A 23,522-nucleotide genomic window follows, 5' to 3' on the forward strand; every position below is an offset into this window, starting at 1 on the left:
AGTTTTATGTATATATGCCCAAAACAAACTTATTTATAGGGTTCAAAGCGTTACCAACGGGAACCTTATTAATAAGATGCCGCTGTATGTCTATCAGCAGGCTGTATATCACAAACTGCAATAGTTGGACAGCTTCGTAAGTCTTCCTGAAACACGAGGGTTTTTCCATGATAAAGAGCAAGGATTTCTGATAACGATAGCTTTGTTAAGCATAACAATATTGAGATTATAGGTAATGATTGTTTTATATACTTACCCGTAATAATGAAATTGACATGTTATATAGTTTTGAATAAATAAGTTGATAGTGTCATGGTGTAATCAACAGTAGGAATTTGCTCTTAGTTGGATGTTAGAAGACCGACAAGAAGTACTGCATCCATATCCATTTTTTATGGAAGAAAACGACGACGAAAGAAGCGTTGCCGGCCCTTTAAAAAGCCCCGCTTTTTTTATGGTACCCATGTCGTATCGTCCTGGAAATACCGTAGAAGGAAGCTCATTCCACAGCTTGGTTGTACGTGGAAAGTTCCTTGAAATCCGCACTGTGGAGGACTGCCACACATCCAAATGATGGGGATGATATTCTATTTGTTTTTGTGTTATTTTTGAATCAGTGCTGCTAAAGAATGTAATTGTGACTAAATGTTTATTTGAATGCAAATTATTTAAGAGAATTCATTTTTCAAACTGAGAACGTCAATCGGCGTGCTGAGCACTATGTTTTATGGGTCTTGAAAGAAACTAAGGTAACGCGATCAGCCAGAGAAAATTTTACATATAATTAAAATAATACTAAATATTAAAAATATTATAATTTTATGTATATACAACAACAAAATTGTTGTATTTCATTATTAGCCTCGCCTTGATCAACTTCTCTCTTATGTCGTGTGTTTGTTAAACACGTTTTTATATTTCTCTATTTCTCATTTCGTGGTTGACAGGTTTGACCAGTCTAGATATTATTTTTTACTTTTATTTTAGTTGTTTCATCTCGCAATGAAATATGGAAAGTGAAAACTCAAATAGTCGTTATGAGAACTTCTAAAATTATCGCAAAGGTTCAGTAAATTTCGTGAGGACATTATAAACTATTATGGGCAATAGATTACTAATAGATTTTTGCTATTACCTATGGTATCTACTAAATAACGGCTCTTATGATGTTGCCATGTATGTATTAGAAAAATTGTGGAGCGTACATAACATTTGGGACAATTTTAGCTCCAAAATATTGCAATGGCTGGCCCTTGCATCATGCTCGTGAACGGGCGTGTTTTGTGGTGTCCGGATGATTCTCTCATTGGGTCATCATATATTTTCTTTAAATACCTCAATTGATTTCCAAAAATATAAGATTTCACATACATTTTTATTTATTTTCAGCATGTGTGAATTGATTCATACAATGACTCTTGAGTTTTTTATATGATCAACAAAATCTTATATTTTTTCAATTAAGTTGAAACTTTTGAGTATTCTGTATATATTCTTGCCACTTCTTGTTAGGGCTCAACTTTACTGTAGAGGTGGTAAAATGTAGAATGTACAACTTTGACATTCATAGGTTTTAATGTTTTGATCTGTATGAATTCCTGTCGTTCCTGTTGCTTATGGCACCCATCCTGATAGCTCTACATGAAATAATAGTAAAGTAATTGTAAGAAGTTGGGGTAACAGGAATAACCACGCAGTTAAACCCAGCCCTACAACTAGCTGACCCGGCAAACGTTGTTTTGCCATATAAAGTATAATTCACGCGATAGTTTTATAAGTAATAAAATATTGCCTATATTATAGCCTGTACATCATTTTGTTCTATTATCAATAGTTTTTGCAGCGCACGCAAAAATAGGTTTTCGATTTTACACCTTGTGTTACAAAATAGAAATTTTATTACGGATCCCTAATTTTGAAAAAAAACATAGCCTATAGCCCAACACTGAAAGAATCATTCAAATCGGACCAGTAGTACCAGAGATTAGCGCGTTCAAACAAACAAACAAACACTGCAGCTTTATAATATTATTAGTATAGATATAATTCGACTTTGTCTTAGCTAGAAGTACTCCTCGCCGTCTAATGGTCTGTCTTGACAACTTCTGATTGATGACTCGTAACTGGGAAGCTATTGATTCACGAGAGACCCGCGACACAAAGGATTATTAACCTCTCAATTATAAATTGAACAATCGAACATGATTATTTTACGACTATGACCCTTACGGCTTCGACGATAAAGGCGTCGAGGAGTTTCCTTATTATAATGCTAATGTGAATTGTAATATGTGATTGAACAATGCAGATAGATAATGGTTTCCATCGCTGGTCCTCTGTGACGTCAGCGGAGACGTACAGCTGGAGGACTCTGGCTGTTTGCCAGATCTTTGTCAGCATTGAGTTAGATAATGAAATCGTTATTCATTTTAGTAAAAAAATGGAACTTATGAATTTCACAGTTATACATGTCATCATTTACAACCATAGATTGAGCTTTAGTGAGAAGAAGTGGTAAGAGATCATTGTTACTCTACTAATTCAATATTTACAACTTCAACATTTAACGAACTAATTACATACAATCTATATAAAACGCAACAAAAGTACTCAAAAGTCAACTTTTTACATGCTTTTTATAAGCTTCACCTGTATGTATATTTGTTTGTAGCCGACTTATTTGGCGCGATTTTGACCCACTTTAAACCAGCAGATTTCGTTCAAACCTCGTAGAATTATCGAGGACTGATGACAATATATTAATTTATAAAATTATTCCATTCTTCTATTTGCAAAATACGATTTTAGTAAGTTTATATAATTTTTTTCGTTTTTCTATTTTTTACTTCGGTTTTCTATAAAAAGCGTTTTTTTTTTTTAGTTTTTAGAACTATTATTTATTTGGACGTGAATTGTCGAATTGGGGGTATAACGCCTCTGGCGCTCTTAAAACAACAGGTTATACTATAATAGAACCGTCCTAGCAATCGAAAGAAGAGTTTTATTCGACTCTTTAGTGGAAGCCCATCATTAAATTCTGCCACAAAAACAAATTTGGTTATTCGAATTTAAAAAGTGTTTCAGTGTGACCAAGTAAGATCTGATAGACACAGAGCTGATATTTGTGTATTCGAGAAGGTTACCTCCTCGATGTGTGCTATTTACCAAATTAATTTTAATTAATTAATCTATTAAGTTTAAACTAAGCGCCTTTGTATCATTTATATTGAGAATGAAACGACCAGGGGTTTTCTAGCAAGATAGGCACTGTGGATCTAACTAGTCCGTAGTTGAGCTTTGGAATAAGCAAAGAAAATTTTTATTGAAGTAGGCGTTACTTTGCGGAAATCCATAATTGTACAAATGATTTGAGTTTTCTTTAGTGTTAATTCCGCCAATATTTGTCTTTAAACAATTCGACACGTATTTCGCCTCTACACGAGGCATCTTCAGGACGTGTTGTCTCTCCAAAATCTGGCACGAGACTTGAGTCTCAAAAAAAGCCAGATTTTGGCGAGACAACACGTGTCGAATTGTTTAAAGACAAATATTGGTGGAATTAACACTAAAGAAAACTCAAATCATTTGTATAATAAGCAAAGATTGCTAACCGTAGGTATTTAGTATCTAGCGTAAAGAAAAATTTTATGAGTGGATGTTACATAGAAGTTTGGTAATAAAATAACGGAACCAAATCAAATTAGGAATTAAATTCGTTAAATAATTTAAAACAAATTAAATCGTTATAAAACGTATAGGCACTGCCTAATTGCCTATATGATATACACGCTCCTGGATATGACATTGGATTACAAGTGATCACTTGTCATCAGTTGACCCCTACGCCTGATTGGTCATGAACAAAAAACGAGAGTATTTCATAGGAAACATCGAAATAATTATTCTCACACTTATCCATCCAATGATCCAGTGAGCAAAATGCGATTTATTCACATTTCAATGAAATAACTGTTGAAATACACAATCTAAATAACCAGTTAGCTTACCACAGACGCTTAAACGTAATAATTGTCTTGATCTTTATTAGTTTGAACCTGTATATACCATTCATTATATTATTGTATACTCTATTGGTAAAGAAATAAAGCTTATAGTTGTTTATAATGCTTTTCAATAGTATGTGGAAATAAGGTTTTCGTGTTGCATGGAACGAGCGAAGCATTAAATGTTAAGGGGAGCACTGAACAGTAAGAAATAAATCTATATAGATAGGTATAAATAGTTCGAGTTAATTGAGTAGCAATCAAGCACAAATTACTGAACGTATCGAGATGAGATTGTGACTATTTGAGGCTGATACTGGGTTCTCAAGACCAGAAATGTGAGGACCTGTGCTTTGTAGAGCACTAGAATGTGGGTTGGCTTGAAGTACTGTCTCGCTCTATTGAGAACCTCAGGTTTAATTTTTTTTTTATGAAAATAAGGGACGAGAGGAGCAGGACGTTCAGCTGATGGTAATTGATACGCCCTACCCATTACAATGCAGTGCCGCTCAGGATTATTGACCCAAAAATTCCGAGCGGCACTACAACTGCGCTCGTCACCGTGAGACATGTGTTATCAAGTCTCATTTTCACAGTAATTTCACTAGCTATGGCGCCCTTCAGACTGAAACACAGTAATGCTTACACGTTACTGCTTCACAGCAGAAATAGGCGACGTTGTGGTACTCATAATCTAGCTAGTACCCTGTGCAAAGGGGCCTCCCACTGGTAATTGGTAATTGAAGCCTATTTGGTTACCGCTTTACATTTTGAGACCCAGAATTCCGCGGCAAGAGAAATTAATGGGAGTGTTAGCGCGCAAACATGTGCCTTGTTCTTTCAAAGGGCAGCTGTTAATCTTAATTTGATTTTAGCAAAAAATCAAGCATTTATTGCCTGTTACACTCGTAAAGCCAACTAAATCAATTTCCGTAGCTATAAAAGACTTATAATATTAATAATTTCAGATATGGTCTCCTTGGTGCCTCCGGATGTGGAAAAACTACACTCCTCTCGTGTATAGTGGGGCGACGGAAACTGAACAGTGGCGAGATATGGGTGCTGGGAGGAAAACCCGGAACCAAAGGTAAGCGTGGTGATGGGCCGCTCCGCTACTTCACTAGTCCACTGTGAAGATGAGGAGGTCTGGTCTGTCCACGCAAGAATCTTTCTTCATTTCTTCGTATTCTGAAAAGAATTATTTCCGTATCAATTAGCTAAAAATACATTCCATCATCATAAACAAGTTTTGTATTATGTGAATCTTTTCCCCCGACTAATAAAATAAAATAGTAGGTACTACAGTTTAAGCAAATTATTCTCAAATATCAATATAATACAAATTGAACGCAGCAAGTTATTTGAAGTCTTTATGACAGGAAAAATAATAGTAATTTGTTTTTCTTAAAGACATAGGTTTACAGCAGCTAGTGGCTGGAGTCACCTTTTAGGCAAATAATGCCTGTACCAGGTGTCTCCACTCTTCCATTTCAGCAATGTGTTATTTTTAATACAAGTTTTATTGACATGGTCGTGAAATAATAATAAAGTTATGAAATGAATAAAAATTTACAATTTAAATACTTGGAAAGTTATTTTTCAACACCTTAACAATACAGCGACATAGATTTACAATAATAATAAAAAAAAAAGAAATAATGTCAAAATATTTAATATCGAAATAAAATATAAACAAATACATTAGTTTTTGTTTATTAATGACGCACTTTCGTCCCAGATGTTACATCAAAATGGAAGCACTTCCCGACGTGTAGTGTAAAATATATTCAGGCTTAACCCATCAGGCTAAATATAGTAAATTATACTTTAAATACTAAAAATTCTTGTCTAATATATTAGCATACATACGTACATGCACACACATCCTAAGGTACTCCTTATACCTTTATATATTGACTCGGTAAATAGTTGGCACAGAGACATCCGTCTCATGTACTTAAAATATAAATATTGTTTTTGACTTATTTATTCTAATAACTATAAGTTTCATACTGTATTGTTTTATAAATATGTATTTAACAGTTTACGAATGAGTTATATATTTTAATTAGTGTATTACAATAAACATATTAACTATTATTATAAAAGAATTACACATTGTATTCAAAGCGGATATCTATATACCTACTTCTCAAGGAATTATTAATCTGCACAATGTACGAAGTAACTTTTAATATGTTTAAGGCAAGATGTAATATATCGTACCATCTATTATGTACATATCAAAGTATATAATGACAGGTGTATAGTTCTAAGACTATCGTAATACGCAAGTATCCATCCCTACTCAGTGCTATCGATGTACATCTTGTTCTTGTTATCGAGTCGACGGTCACCTCAAATACGGGCAGCCCAAAAAGCCGCAACCGTGATAGCTCGGTCGGTAGCCTCGTGTAGCTCCTCGTTCGTGCAAAGTTGCTTTGTCTGAGGAGAAGCCCTCGGGGAGTGCTCAGAGGAGCTGTTCGGGTTGATTCCAGCGGCCGAATTCCACCACCGGACATTACGTGCAAAGTACCATCCGCATCACGTAGACGTCTGGCATTCCACAACCGCGCTTTTGTTCGAAATTTCTTGCCTCGCACAGCCACTTTGTGGAATCAACTACCGGCAGCGGTCTTCCCGAACAGATACGACTTAGGGACCTTCAAGAAAAAAGCATACTCCCACCTTAAAGGCCGTCAACGCATATCTTGACACCTGTTGTTGCGGATGTCCATGGGCAGTTGCCTCACCTCTCCCCATCCCGTGAGCCTCTTGCCCGTTTGCCCCCTCTCACATAAAAAAACAAATGTTAATAGAGAGCATTGTCAAGGCAGGCTCTAATAAGGGCCGTGTACAGCGAGCTTGGTTCTTAGAGGTGGCCATCGTGGTGAAAAGATTAGCCAGCCTACTGATTTTGTTTGTGTAGTGCTGCTTCCAGGGACGCCGGGTGCTTGTGATTGGTATAAAACTAAGCACCACGCTCTTTTCATTCATTTTCATTTCATTTTATCGATATACATCATGGACAGATTTATAGGAACACAAAATAAATTGTGTATAAAACAAAATATTATAGATAATTCGGACAATAGTTTATTAATTCAGTTTTTACTTATTATTTGTTTATTTAAGTCGTGAAGAAGGACGACTTTGGTGCAAGGACTTTTTCTTAACTTTTTTACAGAGTTTCAAAATCTCTAGTTTTCAAGTAAGTGTAGTATGATATAATGTAGTGTTCTAAAAGGAACACCCATTCCGTCGACAGGCTTTTTCTTTCAGGTTCAAAGCGGTATACCAAGGTTTCGGTAGGAATACTGAATACAAAAAAACGTCAGTTCTATTATATTTTTTATCATTCTTACAGCACCACTCTTCAAGTTCATATTTAAAATAAAAACCAGCTGTTGCACTTGGTGTCGTCCACGTAGATGGACATTATAAGCCGCAACAGTACTATATAAAACTAAAGTCTGTCTTAATGGAAAAAGAGGACAAACGAGCGTACGGGTCACCTGGTATTAAGTGATCACCGCCACCCATATTCTCTTGCAACACCAGAGGAATCACAGGAGCGTTGCCGGCCTTTAAGGAAGGTGTACAATATGTAGTCTATTTGTTGTTACGAACTATTAATATTCATGCTATATTTAATTAAATATTGTCAGATTTTTTTGCGTTTTGCCTGGAAATACATACAGACAAGCACAAAAATTATATAAACTACAATCGATAATCGAAATTTCCAAACAATGTGTATAAATTCCCCAGGTTCTGGTGTCCCGGGTAAGCGCGTGGGTTACATGCCCCAGGAGATAGCGCTGTACGGAGAGTTCACCATCAAGGAGACCATGATGTACTTCGGCTGGATCTTCGGTATGGAGACCAGTGAAATTAAACAGAGGTTGCGCTTCCTTCTAGATTTCCTCGATCTGCCCAGTGAGAACAGAATGGTTAAGAACTTGAGGTAAGATTTTTTTTATATTTTTACAATGATTATAATTATTATTAAATTTTAATTTCACTTTCACACAAATTATCTAGCAACCACATTTCTTATGAGAATTTTGGAGTAATATTATTCTGTGGTGTATTTTTTTTTAATATTATTCCTATATATATGAATATAATTTAAAAGTTTGTAATTAGAACTCAGTAGATTGTATTCTCTAAATAAATCAAATCAAAATCACTATATTCGTGTAGGTCACGGCAATGACACTTATGAATGTCAAAAAAAAATTTTCTGCTTCGTAAAGGGTTTGCTAATGAGAAGAAGTAGCAAGAAACTCATTGCCACTCTTTTAAATCAAGATATACATTATCGTTTTACAAATCATTTCAATTACAATATAATATGTAAAGTGATGCAACGAACATACTCAAACGTCAAATAGTCAATGCCTTACACAAGTAAGTCAAAGAAGTAAATGTGAATGAATACAAAACAAAAGTTATTGAGTAGAATAGCTGCATCATCCACACGGTGTGTGTAAACAAATAAAGGTATTCTGTGAGCATTTTTTAGCGAATATATATTTAAAAAATATACATATACATAATAAATAAAACCTAAACTTAAAGCCTAGCATATTATCTAAAAATAATAAGTGAAATAATTAAAACAGTCTGATACAGAATAGTTCAGTGGTCCGTATTGCACAGATGAATGTCTGGCAAAAGTCAAAGATGTAGGTATTCACGTCAATAAATGGAAAATATATTGAAATTTGTCAAAATATTGCCAAGTCCAATAATTTTTGATATCTCGACTTTGACTTAAGTTTAATAAATAGGACAGAATAGGGATAGATCTTGGATAAATACTAACGTATATAACTCACATGCGTCGTTCGTCGTCACAGAATATTCAGGTTTTCAGCCCAAGTTAAACAGCAATGTTGTTTACTGAATATAATAAACACACGTACAGATATCATTTTAATTATATGTATGAGGAAGTTGACATTGTGCCTGATCTATTTATAATATTAACATGTATATATGTAATTAATGACGTTTAAAGTTAATTATATCAGTATTTTATATTATTTTTTAAACAACATACTATCCGATTAAAACGATTGTGAAAAGTCACCCTTTGCGGTTATTAAAATTAAACTGTCTACATTTTAATATTTCATAAAAATTATTTAGACTGTAATCTGTGTTATCATATTATAATCAAAATCACTTTCGTAATGTAAATGTTTTACCTACTGGAACTACTAATAAAACTAAGAGATACACGAATAATAAAATTAATACAGACGTAGAGTAAATAATGTATCCCCCCCCCCTTAGGATGCATGAAACTCACAGCCCGTTGCTAACTAATGTCACAAATATAAGCACATAAGAAACTTGTCTGTCCAAATATAATAATTAGTGTATATGTAATAAAATAATTCACCTGAACATGATGTACATAGAGACAAGGCGCGACCTTGATACCACCAAGTCCGAAGGTATTGCATAATCTAAGCTTTTGTGGTTTTTTTCCACTAATATTAATAACTTGATCAGTATGTTTATTTCTATCGATACTCCTACGTTTTTGAACAGGTAGACTATCGCATTTCTGATATAGATACAATTTAGATTGAAGTTGTTTTATTTAAAACTAGCTGACCCGACAGACGTTGTTTTATTTAAAAAAAAACGAATTAATTTATTATCTAAATCTGGTAGTTTATTTTTTGGAGAAGAGGAAAGTACATTTACGTATTGAAGACCCCAAGGCTGTAAAAAAAATATCTCATCCGTAAACAATTTTTTTCTGTGACCTCCCTTTGCGTACCGCTTAAATAGTTGTATCGATTTTACCATCCTTTTCTTTTATAAATTGTCAGTTAAGAAATGACCAGTACTTCTCTTATCGGCTGCAAGTCCTAAGTCATCATTTAAAATATGCGACATGGTTTTAGGTGCTATCTTCATCTCCCGAGATAAAATCTTTTCTTTCGGAAAAGATTTCTTCGAATTCTTTCGCCTTACTGCTTTCACCACCTTTTTCGTAGGAACACTACGTGGACGGCCATATCTTTTTCTGTCACAAACAAAAGATGGTTTCATTGTACCTATTAATAGCCCGGTACACAAAAATTTTACTAATACCAAGCATATGGAGCGTTTTAAAAGTTGCATTTGGCTCAATACCTACATTGTGTAATGCAATCACAGCGATTCGGTTCTCTTTATCACATAACACAATATTGTATAATTGGCGCCCAAATGAGAAAACTCAATGAACAATCATATAAAAATGACAGATTCCAAATTCAAATGTAATATTTTGTTTATATTTACTTGTAACAGTATTTATGGCCAGTCTAAGTACGACCTGATGCAGTAAAATACGATAATTTCCATCATAAGTAATGCTGCATGCGTATGGCATAAAGTATATATTATGGTAAAGCAAATAAGACGAAGGTTGTAGAAGTCAAGGATAGAAGCAATGCTACGAATGGAAATATAAAACTATTTTAAACACGTTTAAGTCTTATTCACGTGTCTTAAATCATGGTTGTCATATTATGAGTAAATAATTCTTTATTTTATGTGTAAATGATTCTTTGTCAGTCAGATTTTTATTTGTCCAAATAATTAACATATTATATTATGGCAGACGTTATATTTATTATGCTTTATATTAAATAAAATATTTATACAATGTTATTATCTATACAATATTTTAATCAAAGGGTAAAATTATTTAGAAAATAATAAAATTTTAATAGATGTAAGTCGAAGTCAAAGTCAAAAACATCTCTATTCACTGTAAAACTTTATAAGTTATTTAGTGCAAGTCAGGATGAAGTACAAAAGTTACAATAGCATTCAAATGAGTATTACAATATTCATTAACAAAATTTAGTATATTAATTTCAACTATCTTTATCATTGAAATAATCTTTCACATTAAAATAGGCCTTAGATGTTAATTTATTTTTTTAATAGGTAATATTTTAATATCATTTGATAGTTTATTATAAAATATAACACAAACCATTTTAAAATATTTAGTAATTTTACGGAGCCTAGTAGATGGAATTGCGAGTTTATCTTTGTTTCGAGAATTGACACTGTTCTTTTTAAATTGTCTAATATGTTTATGAGCGTATAGGAGGTTCTCGTATATGTACTGGCAGTGTACTGTCATAATATTAAATGTATATATCTATCATGTATATATTAATATCTATATAAATCTAATTTACTTTTTAATAATTCTACATAAACTACTTTACTCATATCTTTACGTCAGTAACGTAACTACACAGAATGGACCTCCATACTAAATTTTGTCATTACGGTCGAGCCGCTTAACTGACAATAATAATAACAAAAAAAAATATTCAAGTAGGCGTTACTTTGCGGAAATCCATAATTATACAAATGATTTGAGTTTTCTTAAGTGTTAGCAATGAAAAGATGATTTCATTTCAACTCTAATTTTTTTTCTTAGATTTTTTAAGACATTAAAGGACGAGATGACCAGAATGTTCATGACTGATGGTAATTTATACGCCCTGCCCATTACAATGCAGTGTCGCTCAGGATTCTTGAAAAACCCAAAAATTCTGAGCGGCGGATTCTGAGTTAAGACTCATTTGCCCAGTAATATCACTAACTACGGCGCCCTTCAGACCGAAACACAATAATATTTACACATTACTGCTACACGGCAGAAAAAGGCGCTGTTGTGGTACCCTTAATCTAGCCGGCATCCTGTGCAAAGGAGCCTCCCACTAGAAAATGCACTATGTCGCCTCTTAAGAAACCCTTGGGCCTGGTACTTCCCTATTCTTTTTGGTGATGATTCAAAGGCGCTTACTTTAAGCCTAATTGAAAAAAAAAATATTGATGTGAAACATCTATAGCCGCACGTAAAACCGATTTCTGGCGTGGCGACGCATGCCGTGGCGACGCGTCGCCTTGTCACAGTAATACCGTCCTCAGAGGCAACATCGAATATAACTATTATCGAAGTCACTGATTAAACGAATGAAGTAGTCACGATTTGAAATAAATTCGTAAATTTTTGTATTTAATGAAAATAAATGTTTATTCAATAAATAGTCATCGTTATCTGGAAAAAAATCGTAATATTTTATTTTATCATTATGACATATTTAGTTCCTATCACAATATGTTCTTTTCTGCATATTACTTTTACAAAATAATGTCGTTGTTTCACATCTATCGCCAGGCGTCCCGTGACGGCTCACATTTTTATTTTACTTTGAGGATTCGAGCCGCTCTTCGTTGTTTACGTTAATTATTACGGCTTGTATGATACAGCCTGCTGACAGACGGACTGACGGACTTCTTAGTAATAGAAGAACACATGATTAAGTATAAAGAATTAAAATATTATAAATAAGTCTAAGGAAGTTCCTAGAAACTTATTTCAATGTTAATGACCATCGTGTAGAATGTTGAGTAGGAATTTAGGCGACCTTGTACCTAAAGTTTATTCAAACTAAGTTTGTGAAATTTTATATATTTGATCTGTCTTGCCAATTTAAAAGGCATTTATTTTCCCAAAATTTATTCCTTTAGAATTCATTTCTAATATACTTGATACTACTACCGCTTCGGAAACAAATAGCGCTCTGAGAGAGAAGAAACGGCGCAAGAAACTCTCCCAGCATTCTTTTTTTGCGCTCTTTTGAATAAAATATTCAATATTCTACTCTCATTGCTATTGCTATAAAATAATCATAATCTAGTCCCAGGTTCTCCGATCACTTACATATTCAGTTGTGGAGTTGTAGGATTTACGACACTGCCATTTTTTTAATAAAACATTTAAAATTATTTATTAGGATTTAATTATAAAAGTGTATACATTTAAAGCTATTATTTATCTTATTTATGTTTACAATTTATTTAACATCTATATTCATTAGTGTTTTTATGTGCTGTTGTACACAAATATTACAATGAATTAAACAAACAGCATCCCAGCAATAAGCGGAACTTATACATTTTTTAAAATAAATAATTACATATTGCTTGGTTCGATAATAACCCACATTGTATCTATAAACCCAACCCTTGACGCCAAATAATTAAATTTACATTTGTGCCTACCGCTTTTTTTATGAAAATAAGGGACGAGACGAGCAGGACATTTTAACTAATGGTAATTGATACGCCCTACCCATTACAATGCAGTGCCACTCAGGATTCTTGAAAAACCCAAGAATTCTGAGCGTCTTCTCGTCACCTTGTGACATAAGATGTTAAGTCTCATTTGCCCAGTAAATTCACTAGCTCCGACGCCCTTTAGACCGAAGCACAGTAATGCTTACACATTACTGCTTTACGGCAGCAATAGGCGCCGTTGTTGTACCCATAATCTAGCCGGCATCCTGTGCAAAGGAGCCTCCCACTGTTCCTTATCCCTTTCTACTAAAACCTATCAATGAACACATTGACCAATGCCGTGTTTGTTACCGCTATGGGCGGGAGCAACAAACAATGAGCTCGTCAAAACAAAACATTAGCTTAACGCCGGCGTGACAAATTGTTTAACAAACTTGTCAATTAGGTAGATTGTCACGCTGGGCCAAACACTGAGAGCGTGAACAATGCATTTGTCACGCAGTACGCATTCGACATCGCACACGATCATATGTTACAGACGGAGCCATAAATACTTGTTAAGAAAAACGTTTTTAATGAATGAAGACACTTACAGATGTGTTTTCATTCATAAATGTTTTTTAAATATTACTTTTCCTAGCGCAATCATGCATAACTGAAACGGATTCCCAAGACACATACGTTATTCCAATTTTCTGCACTTGCCACCTTCAAATTATACCGACTTCAAAATCTTCTATCTTCTATATATATAAAAATCAATTGCTGTTCGTTAGTCTCGCTAAAACTCGATAACGGCTGGACCGATTTGGCTAATTTTGGTCTTGAATTATTTGTGGAAGTCCAGGGAAGGTTTAAAAGGTGAATAAATAGGAAAATGCTGCTAAATTAAATAAAAACAACAAATTTGTTTTTACTTTGATGTGTCCATACATAATTTCTATGAGAGAATTTATTGACACACGGTTTGACAGTTCTGCTGTGAAAAATTTCATTACGACAGAAGGGTGCATATTTTACGAAGTAATTTTTGATGTTATGATATATTATTGACAAATTCATACAAAAACATTATTTTATTTATTATATACAGAACAACGTCTGTCGGGTCAGCTAGTGTGCAATAATAATTAAAACTTAAAAGTAAACTAAGTGACTAAACAGTAAAAAATAAGTTTTCATCATCACTTCCATTTCACCAAGTACTTTCTGTTGTTGATAAAACCAAAACCGCTCACTGATTTATAGATTCCATTATCAGATCTTCTTTTTTACCATGGGAGCAATTGAGGTGTACATACATTATGTCATACACAGCGGTGATACTAGGCAACAAACATACAAAAAATGCAGTTGAAATTTTGAATTCAGAACTGTTTTTAATATCGGATGATAAAATTATGGCATTTGAAGGCCGGTCACTCTCCTTCCTATGTTTCTTAAAAGCTAAAGTTTTTCTCCGTGTCTATAGACTACACAATCTATGGTATTACTTTGTTTCACGTCCATTTACAATAAATAGCTTTTGTTTATTAGTGTAGGTGATTTGGTTTGCGTGCAGCAAATCGTTAGTGTAATTATTATTGTTTTGAGCACTAATGTTATTTAATAGTTGTAGCTAATGTTAGCTTCTGTACAGCATTTTATTGTGTGTTATAATTATCACTGTTGAGTGCAATTGTAAGATGTTGAAAGATGTAATAGCATAACATGGTGTGGTGGCTGGATGATCTTGTTATCGGGAGGTGTGCTTGATGTTTTATTTTATGAAATGCAACACATAATGCCTCTATTTATTAACGGTATGTGTGGATTGATGCATCTACTGTACTCAATAACTCTTGTTCATAAGTATTACCTAATTTACCTTTTTTTCTTTTTTGACTTACACGTGTAAGCCTTTCAGTTTTTGACATTTGAGTATTTTTGTTGCGTCACTTTGCATATATTGTAATTGAAATGATTTGTAAAACAATGAAAAAGTAAATCTTGATTTAAAAGAGTGGCAATGAGTTTCTTGCTACTTCTTCTCATTCGCTCAACCCTTTGCGAAGTAGCGGTAAATTCAATAATAAAAAAAATAATTTATTTTGACATTCATAAGTGTAATTTCCGTGACCTACATGAATAAAGTGATTTTGAATTTTAATTTGAATTTGAACATCTTGGGCCAGTGATTAGCGAACTCTCAAATAAGTTCTCTAGAACGTTCTATTAAGTATGATTATTTTTTATGGAAGAGCAGGGCAAATTCTCCTGCAAAATCCCATATCGTATCGAAGCTCATTCCATTACAGGGAGACATGGATTTTGATAAATATTGTATTGATTATTCTTGAAGTATGTATGTGTATTGATTAGATATAATATACCTATCGTTATCTTGCACCCATATTACCCATGTGGCTAGATTATTTGTTATATTATGTGTCAAAAAAGAAGGAAATATATAGAAGGAAATGTGTATCCTACACATTGTTTTATAGACTGGTGTTTTTTTGTAGGTATATATATACTTTTATATATATATATATATATATATATAATATACGAGACAAACTTGAATATATAATATACGAGGTTCAAAATACAGAAGGCCCGGCGTGCTATCGAAAGGAGTAACCTTTCCTGAAAATAATGCTGAAGGATATGCAAAGACCAGAAATCGTTCATCTCTTGTGGCAAACGTTCCTCTGGCCACCTCTTGTTTCAAAGATAATACCTTAGATAATTTATACGTTTAGATAGACTCTCTTGCTGATAGACAACCGATAGAAACAGGCCAGGAATATTAGTTTAGTGTGCGTGACAAACTTCGTCTTACACTCGCGATTTGTATTACACTTTGTATTTAAGTAAGTCTTAAGTATTTCTTTTCGACGTTTTCACAGCTGCCATAGTCTATCTAGATGTATAAATGATCTAATACAACGAGTAAAAAATACAACGAGTTTATTATTGACAGTGGTGGTCAACAAAGACGAGTGTCGTTCGCTGTGGCCCTCATGCACGACCCTGAGCTGCTCATCCTGGATGAACCCACAGTCGGAGTGGACCCCCTGCTGCGGCAGTCGATCTGGACCCATCTGGTCAGGATCACCAGCTCCGGAGACAAGACGGTCATCATCACAACACATTATATAGAGGAAGCCAGGCAGGCGCATTGTGTGAGTGATTATTAAATATTTATGTTAAAATTTTAGCGTTCCGTAGCTAAGCTTGCTGAATAAAGTATGCCATGAGGTTGGTACAGTGAATAAGACCAACACGAAATAATTTAACATTTAATATCATATTAATATATTAATAACAGAAATAAAATAGAAAATATAGTACCTGGTTCAATTAACAAAACTACATTAGAAAGCATAACTTTTTTTTCATTAAACAAAATTAAGTACATATTTTAATGCACATTAACCTGATCAAATTATATTTATTTTTGATTTATGAAGTTATACTTCTTTAGGCGCGTTATGAAAAAATGATGAGAGTGAAATTTTATGATGCGCGCTCATCACTGTACCACAAAAGTAACAGGTTGAAGTTGGTTCCTAAAATTTTCTGACATTTGCGTCATTTTTTTTTTGGTTTCTTCGTTCATTATTAGGACAGGCAAAGGGTTCAAGCTCATACCGGCTGTATACAAGCTGTATGTTTTCATTAGCAAGATGCGTGCAAGCCGATAAGTACACACACACACACTTTTTTTTATCGGCTCGTTATGGGGACATAAATTTTATTAGACTTAGTTTTAAAGAACTTGTCCATAGGACTTATATATGATGTAATCGTTAAGTGCGACCTGGCGATAACTATTATAAATGTCAAAAAACTTAAAATTGAAATCGAAAGCATGTTAGAAGCTTATCAGGAAAATAATATCAATAACTATTTAAAAATCGAACGAGAAATATACAACTGTAAGTAACAGTTTTAAGTGTTTTGATATCTGTAATATACAAATAAAATTTTAAAAACAAAATTTTATGAACGATGCGGGACTCGAACCCACGACCTCCGGCGTTCCGCGCCGGTGCTCTAACCAACTGAGCTAACCGTTCGAGTACCGCCTCGTTATAAAATTCTGTTCGCTTTGTTCAACACTCAGATTGTGGCTTCATCTACAGGATCTACTTTACAGTGGATAACCTGCTCAACCCCAATATTTGCATATTAGGAAATTGTAATAGTAAATATATCTAATATATGTATAATCTGTAATAGTTGCGGAATAATCACCTGGTCATATTTAAAAATTACAACCTGTATATTTCTGTATCTATATTTTGCGTATCTGGGAACAAGCTGTAAAAATTAGAATGACATTGTGTCCTTAAAAATGTCCTTATTATTAAAGAACGATATCTAAACTACTATATCAATCACTTGCTACTGTCATCACTAATTTTACTTTATTTCTGTTCACTCAGTTGATTCTCTGACATTCGAGAGTTTGTTACTGTTTGTTTACTGTATTCAATTTATTTATAGGCACTAACGTGCGCTGACCCTAGTACCATATACTCGTATAACCTGTACCATTAAATCGCCTACAAATCGTTAACGATCACTTATTTATAATTTGTTATCGACAAACGTGATATCATTTCGACTACCTGCCAGTACCGACCAGTAGTTGGCCTCTATGGTCACGTTTTAGACAACATTCTTTTACATAAAGTAATAATTTACATTATGCCGAAGACTGGTTTAAACTAACAATTTTCTTTGCTAAAGTACTCCGACTGTTAAATATTCAATATTAATGAACTAGCGTATTTTTTTAGGCTTCAGTATTGGAAGGTTAATTAATGGGAGTTCCTGTCTGTCAGCGCGACTTTATCTGATAACTGATATACTGAAATGGTTCGAGTCATATCTGCATGATAGACTTCAGTCAGTAGTCGTTGGAGGCACTGAGTCTACTTCATACATTGCGCGATCTGGTGTTCCCCAGGGATCCCACCTAGGACCGTTGCTCTTTTTGATATTTGTGAATGACGCAAAGCATTTAAAACATTTTAAAGCATCTCTCTTCGCCGATGATTTAAAAATTCATAAAGTGGTCAACTCTGTCTCTGAGGCTGCTTTTGTTCAAAGTCATCTCATAGGTATAAAGAATTGGTGCTTATTAAATGATATGATCCTCAATGCAAGCAAAAGTTTTCATGTTAAATACACTAGAAATGCTATGAGCTTGACGGCGCACTATTAAAAGAAGTGTAGGAGATTCGTGACTTCGGGGTACCCATTGATATCGAATGAACGTTTATTTCACAAGTTAACAAAGTATGTAGTTACCACATTCCCACGAATGTTAGGATTTATAAAGCGATATTTAAATTGTTTCGGCTCCAAAACAAAAACAATTTTATATAACGCTCTATTGCACCATAATATATATATATAACGCGATATGACTATATCGAATATGGTAGCGTTTTATGGAATCCAATATATACAATCCGTTCGCAACACATTGAGAGTATCCAAAGAGAATTCACACGACACCTTGCATACATGAGTACTGGATTCTCTCATAGACACCCATACCATGAGCGCCTCAGAAAATTTAATATGATTCCATTGCTCGATCGGAGATCTCTTGTTGGCGCCATATTTCTATACAAACTCTTTAACGGTCAAATACAATGTAGTCACCTCTTACAGTGTAATATTAAACTTGCTGTCCCATGTTCATTCCCAAGGCTCAAAATCAAGAGAATCTTCCAAATTCCTTTTGTAAAAACCAACCTGGAAGTTCAGGCTCCTTTCCCTTAAATTCTTCGCGATTACAATAATTTAAACAATACCAATTCCGAGCTCGACACTTTCGGTAGTGGGCTGGTCAGGTTTATAGAAAGTGTAGTTAAGCACTTTGCTGGTACTCAATCTGCATATTCAAGTAGTTTTACTTTTTTCTCTCTTTTATTTAAATTATGTTAAGTTTAAAATTTGTACTTTTATTTATTATTTTGTTTTTGATTTGATTGTAGCCATAGTAACTATTAGTTTTATTTTTCAAAAGTAATTAGGGAGTTTTTTAGTTCACCATAATAATTGTCCTATACTTTAGAACAACAAATTGTAACATAAGACTTAGAAAATTGTTTTGTATAAGATGTGGTGTACTTAAATAAATAAATATATAGATACTGTTCGCTGACAGACAAACGGAGTTATAGACATCATAATAGCGTCTTGGATGATTATCGTTTTTGTATAAAACCCCACAGCGAGTAAAACAACCATATTTTTTCACACAGGCCTTTAAGTGGCCGATGGCTGGCTCCATTTTATTATTCCTATCAGAACTTCTGGAACCCTGGAACGGAGATGACCTGTTATCAGACACTAAGGATCTTTTAATTAATGGTTTTAATATAATAATTATAGTATCTTGCCAATTGATATTGATAAAGATAGATTTAGTATACAAATACGATTTGTACCAAAAATATGAAAGATATGGGATTCGAATCCGCGCCCTCAGGTTAGGTCCCAGCGCTCTTACCACTTTAGCTAACCGTCCGTAAGACGCACGATCCCTAAACCTTGGTATGCTTTGGTCAACTCTCGGATTGTGGCTCCAACTACAGGATCTACTTTACAGTTGATAATCTGCTCAACCCCAACAATAACAAATTAGGAAATTGACTTGAGATATCGATCATTCAAATCTAACCAATTTGTTTTTTTAATTGGTATCAATAAGACAGTAAGATATCACTTAAAAATAAAAAAATTAAAGAGAGATTGTCGATCCATGAAAATAAAGTTGGTGCACGAGCTTGGAATAAACGCTTATTTTAGAGTTGAATTTTTTATATTATTTGTTGAGAGAATCTTGTTGAATATTTTTTTAACCTTGCAAATATATTAATTAAGTATTATAATTGAAACAGACAAACCAGATATAGAGTAGTCAAACAAGTTAATGAGTAGGTTGAAATGAGTTTGATTTGCTAATTACATATTTATAGTACAAAAAGTGATTCGACCAGTTTTGATAATAGCAAGTTATTTGTTTAAGGCTATTTCGGGCAATTAAACCAAATTCTTTATATTTTTATTAATATATTTTATTAAAGAGTACTAGCTCTAATAGGACATATATTTAGCTGCATAAAATTGCGACGCTCTTACAAGTATCATGATCTTTAAATGTATCTAAAATAAAAATAGTTTAAAATACTAAAAAACACGCTACTTATAGAAAACCGAACTAAAAAATAGGAATTAAAACATTAAGAATAAACACAGCAACTGCTTCATCGATGACAGATGAAAATCATATAAATTAACAAAAATCTCATTTTGCAAATTGAAAAATGGAATAATTTTATCAGATTAATTTATTGTCATCGGTCCTAGATAAATCTACGAACTTTGAACGAAATCTGGCCGTTTAAAGTGGGTCAAAATCGCGCCTAAATGAGTATGTTATAAACAAACATACATACAGGTGAACCTAACAAAAAGCATGTAAAAATAGTCCGAAATGTGTAAATTCTGCTTTATTTATTTCCCCATAATGATATCAAAATATTTGAGACAACAATATAAATCTAGAATATGTTATCCCGTGTTTTGCTTGTACTAAGTATTAACTGAGATCGGCATAAAAATGTTTCTAGTCGACTCGGCTTGGGTTTCGCTCTGAATAATCGTCTATACTGGGTGAAGGTGATCACTTATCAAGCGATGATCTATCTAGTCTTTATTTCTAAATTTAATAATAAATATTTCATAAATTGGTTTTGTTTCTAGATCGGGTTGATGCGTAGCGGGAGACTCCTAGCTGAAGATCCACCTCAAGCGCTTCTCCAGCGATATGGCTGTATTTCCTTGGAGGATGTCTTCCTCAAGCTCTCCAGAAGACAAGGTAACCATGGTATTTTTAAGAGATTTTGTCCAGGCTAATACCGGCAGTCGAATTTTACCACCACCACATCAAAATGCAAATAATCACGTGCAAAACTTAAATGTCTGGTATTTGAAACAAACAAAATATTGTACCTCGCGTGATCGCCAGATTCTTATGACATCAATTCTGTTGCTTGCAGTATTTCCTAACCACCTGGGTACATGAACGGCGCCTATTTCTGCCGTAAAGCAATGTGTAAACATTAATTTTGCGATTAATTAATTCTGCAAACGATGTTCATTTATTATTCGGATGACTTTTACACTCTTAGCAGAACAGCTCACAATACGTGTGTGTGGCGTTCCTCCACAGTGTGGTTTAAAAAGAACTCTCTACCACGTACAAACAACTTATGTTTCCAGATCGATATGTCATGAAATAATTCTTCTTCTAAAACGTGCGTCATTCATCTGGTAGCACAAAAAATGAAATCACCTGACCTGCTAGTCTTAGCTTCAATTCTTCACATTCACCTCAATTATCTCAACTTACAAAATTGTCTCTATTATATACTGAACTCATGTTTATATCCCGATACAATTCTGAACTGAATAAATGTTTTACACTGCTGCTTATTGACCAAGAATATTTAAAACAACTGGAGTAAATGCGGCAATGTATAGATACAGCAGCCGTAGCTTCTTATGGTGTAATTTACGCCACGTTCCATATTTCGGCTTTGTTTTTAGAATAGAAACACTTTATTAGCAATAAAAAACACACAACTTCAATTTACAGTATTAATTAGAATCTTAAAATACTTAATTAAATGAAATAGGTAACAAAAATTTTAATTATTAAAAAATTAAACAAAAATTATTAAAAAATAAAATAAAAATTATATAGAATAAAAAACGAAAAAATTTTATGCGTCGTGATTTGGTCTATATGTATAGAACGTCATTGTTCCTACGTCAATAAGAATCTTATTGTACAATGATCGGAGGTTAGTTTTGATAACACGATAGCCTCGTTATTATTTCAAACAGTTCTTACAGAGTCAAGATATTCTCTCGTTTTCAAATGTATCAGTTGCATAATTGGTTACGTCAAGCCATATCATATATAAGAGCAATTTGTATCCGTGATGAGATGACGTTGTATGGCGACCGAGTACCGACCAGATTACAATCAAATTCGCGTGTAAATCACTTTCGGTTTCGCTCTAATATTCTAGAACTTTCCATCTATCCGTTGTTGTTTGTTGACGAATACTTCCGCGCTGGATGTCAAAACTTATCATTTGTTACGAATATAACAATAACTGTTTTATCAGAATTCGGATTAAATGCTGAATTAATGAAATACATAGATTAAATGAGATTTAATAGGTGGAAGTGGTAACAAGTTGTAGATGATGGATCGTATATATCTTGTGGCATGTGGATAAGATTTTTTTGTGGATGACAAACAAGAGTACGGTTCACCTGGAGCTAAGTGATCACCGCCGTCCATATTCAATAACAAGATTTTTTTAGTTATGAATTAGCGCTGGTTCTGAGTGCAGTATGGGGAAGAAAAATCATTGAAAACAACAGTAGAAGAGCCACATAAACAGATAGTCGGAATGATATTTTAGTTCCTTAACACATACTTTAAAATTGATATACAATTATAACATTTCAATTTTGCCAACATTTGGCGAGTGTTTGTACAAGCAAGTCCCGCCCTCACAGCCTTTACAGAGTCGCTCGAGGTAGTTTTCTGACTTACTTTGCGAAAATAAATATTGAAGGCTGGTTAAGAGATATAGCCCCATCTTATTTAGCCTTTTGCTCCATGAATCTGGCTATCAAATGCAAAAATAAATCTTTCAACTACGACTGGAACATACAGAGATAAACGCGTTCAGAACTCTTTAGTTTTTTAGCATTCAATCTCCAAGGACAGTCTGTCTATAATGCATAGCCTGATTTAAACATATAGCTCCGAGGTCTCCACGAATCTTACTTATATACTTATATTGAGTTTTGAATAATTTCCTATTAAGTGCTTTGTGAATATGACTGAATGGTTATCAAGTCTCTCCTTGGGCCACTGCCCTTCAGCCAAATGCGCTCATGGATACGCTCTCTCACCAACTATCTACACAACACCCGATGGATGAATGTATGAAGCTGTAGACAGTCGAAGGAGGCGATACCTGCACTATCGCCCAAACTGACACGTAGACTTATCAGCCTCAACAGACATGACATCCGTATAATGGTGGGCACCCTAACGGGTCACACATCACTAAACAAACACTTTTTCACAATCGGCGTAACGGACAGTCCTAAGTGCAGAGGTTGTCTGACCGAAGACGAAACGGTCGCTCACGTAATCCTGGAATTTGCGGGGGCTGGCCAACCAACGGGCAAAAACCTTAACCAATACGAGGTCGCTCCAAGAAGTCTCTGAACACCCCAGGAATGTTCTGAACTTCTGGAAGGAGCTGGGCTGGTTGGAGTAACTGGCCATTACTGCACGCT

At 34.0% G+C, this 23,522-nt stretch overlaps 1 protein-coding gene across 2 annotated transcripts in view; it reads left to right on the forward strand.

Moving 5' to 3' along the window:
• LOC126972287 (ABC transporter G family member 23) overlaps positions 1-23,522 on the forward strand; it is a 119,060-nt gene that overhangs the window by 83,063 nt on the left and 12,475 nt on the right. For both annotated transcript variants that reach the window (XM_050818934.1, XM_050818935.1), the window contains 4 exons: positions 4,973-5,091; positions 7,776-7,971; positions 16,087-16,288; positions 20,895-21,009. In XM_050818934.1, coding sequence (XP_050674891.1) covers positions 4,973-5,091; positions 7,776-7,971; positions 16,087-16,288; positions 20,895-21,009 — 632 coding nt within the window. The remainder of the gene's footprint in view (positions 1-4,972; positions 5,092-7,775; positions 7,972-16,086; positions 16,289-20,894; positions 21,010-23,522) is intronic.

The sequence above is a fragment of the Leptidea sinapis genome, chromosome 26 (genome assembly GCF_905404315.1).
Source record: "Leptidea sinapis chromosome 26, ilLepSina1.1, whole genome shotgun sequence".
Lineage (NCBI taxonomy): Eukaryota > Metazoa > Arthropoda > Insecta > Lepidoptera > Pieridae > Leptidea > Leptidea sinapis.